Source organism: Bufo bufo, chromosome 3 (genome assembly GCF_905171765.1).
Source record: "Bufo bufo chromosome 3, aBufBuf1.1, whole genome shotgun sequence".
In the NCBI taxonomy this organism is placed as follows: Eukaryota; Metazoa; Chordata; class Amphibia; order Anura; family Bufonidae; genus Bufo; species Bufo bufo.
In genome coordinates, this window is record NC_053391.1 from 542,638,064 (window position 1) to 542,651,296 (window position 13,233).

Here is a 13,233-nt window from a genome sequence, read left to right on the forward strand (position 1 = left end):
TGAACTACCACCAGTTTTATTGAGATTATTCATCAAAGTTGATTTTAGCGATATTTATTCAGACAGTTAACCCGTTATATTTATTTAAATTCGCATACATATTATGAAGACTGTCGGTAGTAAACAAGGAAAGGGGGGGTAAACCCCATTTTACTTCTGGCCCCTTACCAATACCAAAAACCCCATCAAATAAAGGACACTGACACTGCTCTTCTTTTAACCCCTTTATTGTTGTTGGGTGGTAATCGGCCACAGCTATTTATTCAAACGGCAAAACCATAAACACCTGGCCTCCAAGCGGGCAGTTCCGCCCATTTGCCTCCAACACCTCTCCGTTGTATTAACCTGCCGCCAGCTGTGACTTCACGAAATTCAACCTGGCATGTACCTTGTCCACATAAAGAGTACAATCGAAACCAAATATGAAGACCAGAAAACCGAAAATTACAACCATAACTGAAAAAAACCTTAAGGGAGGGAGGGAGGGACACAGCGCTTCCGCTTATAGCAGAAGAGAAGAGGCGGGACAAGGATTTATATACCCTGCATGACCCCCGCCTCCCCCTTCCCCCCCGAACCAGAACCCTGTATTAACCCTATCCTAACCCAAAATCCTGTCCATGCTGAATAGGGGCCAGGGGTATCGCCATAACCGAAGGTAGGGGAGAGGAGGGGAAGGGGATCACCAGTCCCTGCCCACCCTCCCTAAACTGTCGGGTGGCCACCAGAAATTATATTATAGGAAACTCTCCCTTTACAACTGTGAATGATTCTGGTTGTAGGAGTAGTAGTAGTAGTAGTAGTAGTAGTAGTAGTATATTACAGTTTATTAGGGAATTGGCAATAATGTAATATCTTCACGGATTAGATGTTATACCCCAAACCAGGGGTATATTTCTCTCTTATTTCTCTCTTATGAGACCTTTGAATTATCGAATGATGAAACTGGAAAATCTAGAAAAATTAGAGTTTACAGGGGGCTAGTCTATTTAATAACTATATGCTCCTTTAGGACCCACATTGATGCAGACCCACCGACGACCATACGAGTTGACTGTCACCTAGTTCAATTACATGTCAGCAGACGGACGCTGTTTACGTGCTTTCAGCGCCCATCCGGCACTATCTGGGGGGGCTTTGAATGTGTTAATGGTCTACTACACTCTGAAAGAACTTGGGTATGGTAGAAGCTCAAAAACTGATAACTCACTTGTATCAGCCATAAGGGAGGGCCTGGAGCTTCTGTGTGATTTATGAGCCCCGGGATTAAACTTCCACTTCAATTACACATCACAAACAAGATGCACTTGGAGCTATATTTGTGAGATGTCAGCTAAAATGGAATTATATTTTTCTGATGACAACCAGAAGCAATCCGCATCCCATTTTTGCTTCTTTTGCTGTTTATCAAGTGTGAATATAAAATCCAGCTTCCACTTGTGTTGTTTAGGCTACAGGATATGCCCTTATGGGTATAGCAAATGTGAGAGGAGCTGCCGCATTAATATGGGATTACCTAGCAGCACATCATTGTGGTCTACAGCTTTTTAAATAGGTTAGGACTGACTGTTCCTGTTTGCATTCTTTGCTGGGCTGTCACTTCAGTGTACGAGAGGAGAACAATCTAAGGATGTGACATTCGTAATTCTAAAATCTCCTGGTCTGTGGGTTATTTTCATTTAATATCAAGCTGGTTTTAGGCATAAATGACATTTATTGGCACAATAATCATAATCCACAAATCAGTTTATTTCTTACTGAAGAAGTGACAGATCCAGAATCACATACAGAAGGGTGACGGAGCTGGCTCTAAATTGCTATCTTTATTTTCTCAGGGAATATGGATTCAGATTTAAAGGTAATGTGTGTTTAAAGGGGTTGTCTCATAAAGACTTCTTTTCCTATGCCCTATCACAACATATGAACATTATAGAGGTTCCCCCGCTCAATATTCCCTCTATGACCAGAACAGAAAGCTTCTGTACAAGTGGCTCCCATTCTGGAGGACTGAAGCCATCCTTGTATTCAGGGGCGGATTTGACATTTCTAGGGGCCCAAAGCAAAGAAGTATTATCATTGCCCCCACATAATGTAATACCCCCTTATGTGCCCCTTACTCTTTATAATGCCCCTCGCACATTATGTATGACCCCTTATGTATCTTCAAGTTAGTATAATGACCCCTTTAGTGCTTCCAACACAATATGGTGCCTCTTATGTGTCCCTAACACAATATGGTGTCCCTTTTGTGTGTCCAAAATGAATACTCTCCTAACCCATGTTCCCATGACGAACAGAGAAGATATCTTAGTGCCCCATGCAATTGCGTGTGTCGTGGCTTGTATTACGTGGATGGCCATTTCACCATTTATCTGAAAGGCAGCCATGTAATAATATATTTTCCCTGCAGAGGCGGCAGTGCAGGAGACAACCCCTTTTATTGTAGTTTCATTAATTAGATGTAAGTTTGGGGGGGGGGGGGGGGGGGGATTTTTTTCCTATTTGTAATTTATCATTTAATTTTTTTTCGTGAAGCCAGCCATGTTGAATGCACAACCTTTTTGCATAACCCATACAGTAGGGTTTTGTGTTTTATGTCAGCTGCAATGAATGGAAGTTGATAGGTTATTTACATCTCCAGAAAGTAGAGTACAGCTTCTTCCCCCAGAATCCAAGGAGGGACAGGGGAGCTGCATTCAGATCCTTATTTGTGTGTATTAAAGGGGTTGTCTAACTTCAGAAAATAACATGTATTATGTAGGGGAAGTTAATACAAGCCACTTAGGCTACTTTCACACTTGCGGCAGAGTGATCCGGCAAGCAGTTCCGTCGCCGGAACTGCCTGCCGGATCCAGCAAAACGTATGCCAACCAATGGCATTTGTAAGACTGATCAGGATCCTGATCAGTCTTAAAAATGCCTGGTCAGAAAAATGCATTGAAATGCCGGATCCGTCTTTCCGGTGTCATCTGGAAAAACGGATCCGTCATTTATTTTTTTCACCTTTTTTTCGGTCTGCGCATTCCGGCACTAATACATTTCTATGGAAAAAAATGTATTCAGGCAAGTGTTCAGTTTTTTTGGCCGGAGATAAAACCGTAGCATGCTGCGGTTTTATCTTTTGCCTGATCAGTCAAAAAGACTGAACTGAAGACATCCTGATGCATCCTGAACGGATTGCTCTCCATTCAGAATGCATGGGGATATGCCTGATCAGTTCTTTTCCGGTATTGAGCACTTTTGATGGGACTCAGTGCCGAAAAGAAAAACGCAAGTGTGAAAGTACCCTTACTAATGCATTGTGATTATCCATATTGCTTCCTTTGCTGGCTGGATTCATTTTTCCATCACATTATAAACAGCTTATCTCCATGGTTACAACCACCCTGCAATCCATCAGTGGTGACCGTGCTTGCACATTATAGGAAAAAGCGCCGGCCTCTCTGGTGTCTGGGACCGTGGAAGCACGCATACACTAGTGCTTTTTCCTAAAGTGTACAAGCATGACCCCTGCTACTGCATTGCAGGGTGGTCGTAACCATGGAAACAAGCAGTGTATAATGTGATGAAAAAATGAATCCAGCCAGCAAAGGAAGCAATATGGGCAATTACCAAAAATTTGTAAGTGCCTTGTAATAACTTTCTCTACATGATAAATGCCACTTCCTGAAGTGAGACAACTCCTTTAAGCCTCATGCACACAGTATTTTTTTCCGTATGCGCTTTTTTGGCGGATTAGATGTGGACCCATTAATTTCATCACGCTGTCCACATCTGTATGTTCGCATTTACATCCCTCAAAAAAATGCAACATGAACTAATCTTGTCTGTTTTGCGGACAAGAATAGGCATTTTTACAATGGGGCCCGTGGAAATTCCGGGAAGCACATGGCCTGTATCCGCGGATCCGCAGTGTGAGGACTGCAAAATACATTTGATCATGTATAAAGGCCCAATAAATATTGTTGTTTTCCTGCCTTATCTAGGACTCCAGTAATACAACAGAATAGCCATTTAAACTGGTCCAGATCCTGCTTATTCTGTCTTAGTCTACACAGCAAAGCTGACAAGTGAGCTACCTAAAGCAGTAAATAGCCTAAAATGGAAAAATTTAAAACAAAAGTGAAAAACAAAAAAATGAAATGCTTAAAATAAAAACCTTATTTCAATAAATTGTCACTTTCTAGTATTCCCAGTTCCTAGAAATGTTTCACCAATAGTATCTGCTCTGTTTCAGATAGCTCCTGAGCTGTGGACATTAATAAAGGGAGCCATGGGGTCCCTGGTTCAGATAAAATTGTTACCATTGTTGATGGCGCTCATGCTTGATGTTTGCCTTCTTTGTATTTTGGATCTATAGAGAAATGCAGTAGATACTTCAGCTACACGTATGATGATAACATCCAGAAGTCCTGTGGAGAGGGTGGCCCATTGGACATACCTATGGTTTAGGGTTACCAGGGCCTTTTAAATGAAAGGGAGAGACACCATTTAAAGGAAATTCTGGTTACATCAAGTTATCCTCTTCACAGGATAGGGGAGAACTATTTGATCTGTGGGACCCTTAATGATCACAAGAATGTGCACCCTGAACTTCACAGGGACCCCCAAAACGAATAGAGCAGCGGGTCAAACACGCACACTGCTGTCCTATTCATCTCTATGGGACTGGCGGACACAGCTGAGTACAAGCACTTGTCTGTTTCCAGCAGTCCCATAGAGATGAATGGAGCAGCATTGTGCATGCTCAACCAGCTGATCCGTACATTTTGGAGGTTCCCATGGGGTATAAGGCCCCCGTTTTTGTGATCAATGGAGGTCTCAATGGCTGGACCCCATCAATCTTAAAGTTATGCCCTATCTTGTGGTAGGGGATAACTTGATGTAACAGGAATATATTCTATTACCACTAACATATATGTCATTGACTGCCTGAGATGTGGCCCTTGCCTCTGAAGCACATTACATTGCTAAATTTAATAAAAGAACCTTATGCGCTATGACATTAAATAAAAAGAGCAGGATGTACACATATCACAGCTGTCATGATTCATGCAAGAATATGGCATTTGCACTTATTTGAAAAACTCATACTTCAGCCTGGTCAAACAATACATAATGAATGCAAACCTGAGGCAGGAGATATAGGGGAATTCTGTATTTTATGACCCTGGGAAACAAGCATAGTTGGAAAGTGAAAAAGATGAAATGAGAGGCATAAATGTCTGAAATGATGAATTAAAATACATGCGAGGATCTACTGTGAATCTGAAGGAAAAAGCAGGACCAAAGAGGACAATGGTGGACAAAGAAAATGATTCTGACTGTTCACTTTTTAGGAGACAGAACATGTAGATACAGTACACATGGGTAGGTCACCACTGTCAGATCGGTGGGAGTCCACACTTGGCACCCCCATTGATCAGCTGTTTTGGGGTGCTGTGGAGTACAGTGTATGGAGCTGGAAGCAGGCAGCTCCATGCACCGTGTAGTGGCTGTGCCAGGGTACTGCAGCTCCACCTCATTATGAAAGGGCTGGAAACGATGCAATGTATGGAGCCGTCTGCTTCCACTCCGCACACAATATGCTGCGGCTGCCTGAAACATCTGATCTGTGTGAGTGCCGGGTGTCTGACCCCCACCGGTCTGATACTGATGACCTATCCCGAGGATAGGTTAGAAGTATCTGTAGCCCTTGAAATCCATTCCATGGCTGTGAACAGTCATTTCCATTTTTGCAACAAATCTGCCATATGTGAACATACCCACGTGTATTGATTCACAAGGGTGTCATTGTTTTATAGGCCTTCTAGATCATATCTAAGGACGCCTTCACATGCTGCAGATTTAGTGGCAGAAAGTTCTGAATGAACTGATTTTTAGTCGCAGAATTCTCTGCCACAAAATCTGCCGCATGTCAAAGCGTCCTAACCCTAACGGGCCTGCCTACCTGTAGTATAAATCTTCAGATATAAAAAACTAGCGGCCTACACGGAGCAACATTTTTCACATGAAAAAATTGAAAATTCATAGGACATGAGGCAGCTGAAATATTATGATCCAGTGGTTGAGCTATGTGTTCTGTCTGTAATTACCTATCCTCTATGCCCTTGGCTTTTATTATTGCTTACATTTCTACAGTATAAATAATATGTGCATTTTTAGTTATTTAGAAATATATTGACTTTTTTCCTATTTATAGTAAATGATTTTTAATTGATGGCTATTTTCTATGTTATGCAATACTTTGCACTGTATTAATCAGTTCAGGAGCGGCTGTGATATGGTCGGGTTGCCGTCCAGAACCGTGCAGCCAATTAGCCACAGCTGCCTTTCATTTAACTAAGACCTCACTGTATAGTCGGGGTTCATTGGTAATACCGTATCACAGCCACTTCGTGTGGGCATACCCTTACACTTCATAAAAGTGTAGATACATATGAAATTCCTACTGCAGCATCTGAGACCTGAGGGACCTTGCATAAAACTCAGCAAAGTTGGGCGTAGATTTACATAGCTAAAGTAAAAGATGTGATTTAGAATCCCCCCATTGCAATGCATCAAGGTTTTGCAGCCCTGAGAACAGAGACCATGGACACTTGGTTTTTCTCTTTATCAGTCTATGTACATTTCGTTCTTCTAAAATGAGACCCATGGGGAGATAACGCAATAACGCATGCTCAGGAAGTATGAAGGTGCGGCCACACAGACAGGTTTCTGCATGCAGTTTTTAAACCTGTGTGACCATAACCTGAGTGTCTGCTGTGTGCGGGTGTATGACCACTGTATATAATTTCTGTATATCTTTTAGGGCATTACCGGAATTCGTTTTGCTGGAGGAGAGAAGTGTTACATTAAAGCCCAGGCTAAAGCTCATATTTCAGATGTTGACAGCGTGACAAAGGAAAGCCTTTCGTTTGAGCTGGTAAGAACCAAACAAAAGAAAATAAAAATGTCAGAGTTTAAACCCATCGTGCCCCAGACGTTGAAATATTTATAAACATGTCTTGTGATTTCAGGCATTTTAGGCAGCATTAGAAGTCAATTGATCTTTCTTATACAAGTCAATGCATAATATAAGTGCATTGTTCGTTTTTTTTCAGTGCAGTAAGGTCAGAGATTGCACTCATCTGTCTATCTTATTGTCCGTACATGATCGCTGAAAGGCACCGTAAAATTTGTGGAACAAAGTTAAGGGAGCTGCGGGGAAGCAAAGAGTTAAATAAATGGAGAGCACTGGATGTACAGATAATTTCTGTCATTACTTTGGATAATAAACTCCATTCTGCATGACATCAACTTAAAGTCAGAACAGTGGTGGAGTGGACTCTTTTTTTGCAGTTTGTCTTCATGAGACAAATAACAAATGGAGGAAGCCTTAAATAACAAATGGAGGAAGCCTTAATGGGTATTACCCTGTTAACATTTCCTGAGATGTCTCATGATGGTCCAGGAGCCAGGACTTTCAACAATGTTTTCATTCATGCATGATCATGTCTTCAGTAAATTAAGTTATGGAAACCCCCAATTGTGAAGCCACCTCTCTCTTGAAAGCAAGTACCAATACTCATGTTTGGGTGGGTTGGAGTTTCGGCTCCTATATTTACTCTGACGTGATCGTCTGAAGTGTCTTCTAGTTTACTATACTCAAGTCACATTATTATGAACACTTCCTACTTTTCACGTTGGCAGCACGTAGCTCATGAAGGAAGTCGTGTGTCGTGAGCTGGCTTGGTGGGTATATAAGGTGTTTGATAGGCTGTCTGCACACATATCCCTCGTTGCTGTTATGGATAAAAGAGGCCGTTGATCAAGGATAATTATTGGCTTTTGGGCCAATGGTGGCAGTGTTTCCGAAACTGTGCGGTTTGTGAACCATTCATTCATGTACTGCTATGGGGAAAGTGTATAGTGATACCATTGAGAATAAGCGATATGGAAACTGCGGAGCACCACGTGCCATTATTGTCAGAGGTGAACTTCGGCTATGAAGGTGTGTGAGGGCTGACTAGCACGCTATAGAGGGGCAGCTCCTCACCAAAATGAACCAGAGGGCTACCACACGTGTGTCGCATTGGCAGAAAAGGCTTCAGTTTTCATGGCAGTATCGGGATTGGACCTCTGCTGATTGGCAAAAAGTTGCCTTTTCCGATGAGTCACATTTACTGCTTCATCGAACAGTGTGTCAGGTGAGAAACATCAGAGAACAAACACCCTGCAACCCTTGCTGAAAGAACACAAGCTGGTGGTGGAAGTGTTATGGTCTGGGGAATGTTTTTGTGCATTCACAGGGCTCATTCATCCATGTAGAAGTGCTCTCATCTGATTTCGGTATGAATCCATTCTTGCAGAGCAAGTACACCCATGCATACTGATTGTCTTCCCTGGGGTGGATGGGATAATTCCCTAGACTTGAACCCAATTGAGCATCTGTAGGACCATCTAGATTGTCCTGTTCATTCAGTGGATCTTCCCCCAAGCACCCTCCAGCAGCTGTGGGATGCACTGCAGTCAGCATGGCTCCAGATACCTGTGACAACCTACCAGGACCTTATTGAGTCACTCTCAGCCCGTTTAGCTGTCCATGCTGCACACAGCTGTTACTCTGGATATTATCTGGTTGGCATGTGTATTATTGCAAGTCAAAGTTTTCCAAGTTCCTTCAGCCATCTCTGGAGATGTAGTTTAAGCCTGGCCACATCAAAGCCAATTACATTCATTAAGGAGTATTCTGCAGTAATAATATATAGGAGAATCATCTTTCTGCATTTTTAGACAATTCCTCTTGATCTAGACCCCTGGTGTATAGAGAAGGAGCTTACTTCTTTCTACATCAGATGACTTCTTCTAAGATTGTGAACTAGGTGAATTCACAAATGGCAATAATTAAAGGAGTCAGGAGCTTGTCTAGTACACTGTACTGCAAAATCAGTCTATTATATCTAGGCAGACCACTGGCTTCCTGATCCTTCAAGGATATTTACAGTGAGGAACAGAAGTATTTTAACACCCTGCGAGGTCTCCCACTTAGAAATCATGGAGGAGTCTGAAATTCACATTGTAGGTGCATTCCCACTCTGAGAGACAGAATAAAAAAATTAATAAATCAGGAAATCACATTGTATGATTTTTAAATAATTTATTTGCCTTGCACTGCTGAACATAAGTATTTGAATACCTGAGAAAATCAGTGTTAACCCCTTAAGGACATAGGGTGTACAGGTACGCCCTTGTGCCCTGGTACTTAAGGACACAGGGCGTACATGTACGCCCTGTGTATTTTCGATCACTGCCGTGCGGCTGGCAGTGGTCGGAACCCGGTGCCTGCTCAAATCATTGAGCAGGCACCTAGGCTAAATGCGCGGGGGGGTCCAATGACCCCCCCATGTCGGTGATCGTGGCAAACCGCAGGTCAATTCAGACCTGCTGTTTGCTGCGATTTCTGCAGTTTCTGATCAGAAACTTTAGTATTCCTAAAATATGTCTGTATCTCCCCCCGGGAGGTGCGGGAGGCCGGCGGTGCGGCAGGCGGGATCGCGATCCCCCGCGCGCCTCCCCTTGAATAATCGTTGGCTTCTAGTGGGTATACCAGGGTGCCAGCACATTGCTGACACCCTGGTATAAACGGCTGACATCTGCGATGCGATGTCAGCCGTTTAACCCTTTCCATACCGCGGTCCGTACGGACCGCTGTATGGAAAAGGTTAACAGCTCAGGGAGCTCCCTCCCTCTCCCATCGGGGGGCTGCTGTGCCTTTGCAGCCCCCCGATGGAGAGGGAGAGAGCCCCCAGACAGCCCCCTGACAGCCCCGTCCTTACCCTTCCCCGTCTGCGCAGTTCTGGCCACTACTGAGCAGACGGGGAAGGTTCCCATGGCAACAGGACGCCTTCTCAGGCGTCCTGCTGTCCATGGTGCTGAACAGATCTGTGCTAAAGGCAGAGATCTGTTCAGACAAAGTGTAAGTAAAATACAGTACAAAACACTATATGGTGTACTGTACTGTATTATACAGACATCAGACCCATTGGATCTTCAAGAACCAAGTGGGTCTGGGTCAAAAAAAATAAAAAAAAAGTGAAAAAAGTTAAGATAAAAAAAAACATTTATCACTGAATAAAAATGTAAAAAATAAAATACACTACACATATTAGGTATCGCCGCGTCCGTAACGACCTAATCTATAAAACAGTCATGTTACTTTACCCGAACGGTGAACTCCATAAAAATAAAAAATAAAAAACTATGATGAAATTGAAATTTTGCCCACCTTACTTCCCAAAAAAGGTAATAAAAGTGATCAAAAAAGTCGCATGTATCCCAAAATTGTAACAATCAAACCGTCATCTCATCCCGCAAAAATCATACCCTACCCAAGATAATCGCCCAAAAACTGAAAAAACTATGGCTCTTAGACTATGGAAACACTAAAACATGATTTTTTTTGTTTCAAAAATGAAATCATTGTGTAAAACTTACATAAATAAAAAAAAGTATACATATTAGGTATCGCCGTGTCCGTATCGGACGGCTCTATAAAAATATCACATGACCTAACCCCTCAGGTGACCACCGTAAAAAAATAAAAATAAAAACGGTGTAAAAAAAAACATTTTTTGTCATCTTACGTCACAAAAAGTGTAATAGCAAGCAATCAAAAAATCATATGCCCCCAAAAATAGTGCCAATCAAACCGTCATCTCATCCCGCAAAAAATGAGACCCTACTTAAGATAATCGCCCAAAAACTGAAAAAACTATAGCTCTTAGACTATGGAGACACTAAAACATTTTTTTTGTTTTAAAAATGATATCATTGTGTAAAACTTACATAAATAAATAAAAATTGTATACATATTAGGTATCGCCGCGTCCGTGACAACCTGCTCTATAAAATTACCACATGATCTAACCTGTCAGATGAATGTTGTAAATAACAAAAAAAAAAACGGTGCCAAAAAGCTATTTCTTGTTACCTTGCCGCACAAAAAGTGTAATATAGAGCAACCAAAAATCATATGTACCCTAAACTAGTACCAACAAAACTGCCACCCTATCCCGTAGTTTCTAAAATGGGGTCACTTTTTTGGAGTTTCTACTCTAGGGGTGCATCAGGGGGGCTTCAAATGGGACATGGTGTAAAAAAAAAACAGTCCAGCAAAACCTGCCTTCCAAAAACCGTATGGCATTCCTTTCCTTCTGCGCCCTGCCGTGTGCCCGTACAGCGATTTACAACCACATATGGGGTGTTTCTGTAAACTACAGAATCAGGGCTATAAATAATGAGTTTTGTTTGGCTGTTAACCCTTGCTTTGTAACTGGAAAAAAAATATTAAAATGGAAAATCTGCCAAAAAAGTGAAATTTTGAAATTGTATATCTATTTTCCATTAAATCTTGTGCAACACCTAAAGGGTTAACAAAGTTTGTAAAATCAGTTTTGAATACCTTGAGGGGTGTAGTTTCTTAGATGGGGTCACTTTTATGGAGTTTATACTCTAGGGGTGCATCAGGGGGGCTTCAAATGGGACATGGTGTCAAAAAAAACAGTCCAGCAAAATCAGCCCTCCAAAAACCAAACGGCACACCTTTCACTCTACGCCCCGCTGTGTGGCCGTACAGTAGTTTATGGCCACATAAGGGGTGTTTCTGTAAACTACAGAATCAGGGCCATAAATAATGAGTTTTGTTTGGCTGTTAACCCTTGCTTTGTAACTGGAAAAAAAAATATTAAAATGGAAAATCTGCCAAAAAAGTGAAATTTTGAAATTGTATCTCTATTTTCCATTAAATCTTGTGCAACATCTAAAGGGTTAACAAAGTTTGTAAAATCAGTTTTGAATACCTTGAGGGGTGTAGTTTCTTAAATAGGGTCACTTTTATGGAGTTTCTACTCTAGGGGTGCATCAGGGGGGCTTCAAATGGGACATGGTGTAAATAAACCAGTCCAGCAAAATCAGCCCTCCAAAAACCAAACGGCGCACCTTTCACTCTTCGCCCCACTGTGTGGCCGTACAGTAGTTTACGGCCACATATGGGGTGTTTCTGTAAACAGCAGAGTCAGGGCAATAAAGATACAGTCTTGTTTGGCTGTTAACCCTTGCTTTGTTAGTGGAAAAAATGGGTTAAAATTGAAAATTTGGCAAAAAAATGAAATTCTCAAATTTCATCGCCATTTGCCAATAACTCTTGTGCAACACCTAAAGGGTTAACGACGTATGTAAAATCAGTTTTGAATACCTTGAGGGGTGTAGTTTCTTAGATGGGGCCACTTTTAGGGAGTTTCGACTCTAGGGGTGCATCAGGGGGCTTCAAATGGGACATGGTGTAAATAAACCAGTCCATAAAAATCAGCCTTCCAAAAACCAAACGGCGCACCTTTCACTCTACGCCCCACTGTGTAGCCGTACAGTAGTTTACGGCCACATATTCGGTGTTTCTGTAAACGGCAGAGTCAGGGCAATAAATATACAGTCTTGTTTGGCTGTTAACCCTTGCTTTATTAGTGGAAAAAATGGGTTAAAATGAAAAATTAGACAAAAAAATTATATTCTCAAATTTCCTCCCCATTTGCCAATAACTCTTGTGCAACACCTAAAGGGTTAACAACGTATGCAAAATCAGTTTTGAATACCTTGAGGGGTGTAGTTTCTTAGATGGGGTCATTTTTGGGTGGTTTCTATTATGTAAGCCTCGCAAAGTGACTTCAGACCTGAACTGGTCCCTAAAAATTTTGTTTTTGTAAATTTCTGAAAAATTTCAAGATTTGCTTCTAAACTTCTAAGCCTTATAACATCCCCAAAAAATAAAACATCATTCCCAAAATAATTCAAACATGAAGTAGACATATGGGGAATGTAGTCATCACAATTTTTGGGGGTATTACTATGTATTACAGAAGTAGAGAAACTGAAACTTTGAAATTTGCAAATTTTTCCAAATGTTTGGTAAATTAGGTATTTTTTGTGTAAAAAAAAATATTTTTTTTGACTTCATTTTACTAGTGTCATGAAGTACAATATGTGACGAAAAAACAATCTCAGAATGGCCTGGATAAGTCAAAGCGTTTTAAAGTTATTAGCACTTAAAGTGACACTGGTCAGATTTGCAAAAAATGGCCTGGTCCTAAGGTGAAAAAAGGCTGTGTCCTTAGGGGGTTAAGGACCCTGGGATTTTCAATTTTTGCATTTTTCACTCCCCGCCTTCCCATAGTCCTAACTTTTTTTTTTTCCATTCAC

General features: G+C 41.5%; 1 protein-coding gene across 1 annotated transcript in view; it reads left to right on the top strand.

Moving 5' to 3' along the window:
- CNMD (chondromodulin) overlaps positions 1 to 13,233 on the top strand; it is a 94,311-nt gene that overhangs the window by 33,784 nt on the left and 47,294 nt on the right. The window contains exon 4 of the mRNA XM_040425387.1: positions 6,812 to 6,925. Coding sequence (XP_040281321.1) covers positions 6,812 to 6,925 — 114 coding nt within the window. The remainder of the gene's footprint in view (positions 1 to 6,811; positions 6,926 to 13,233) is intronic.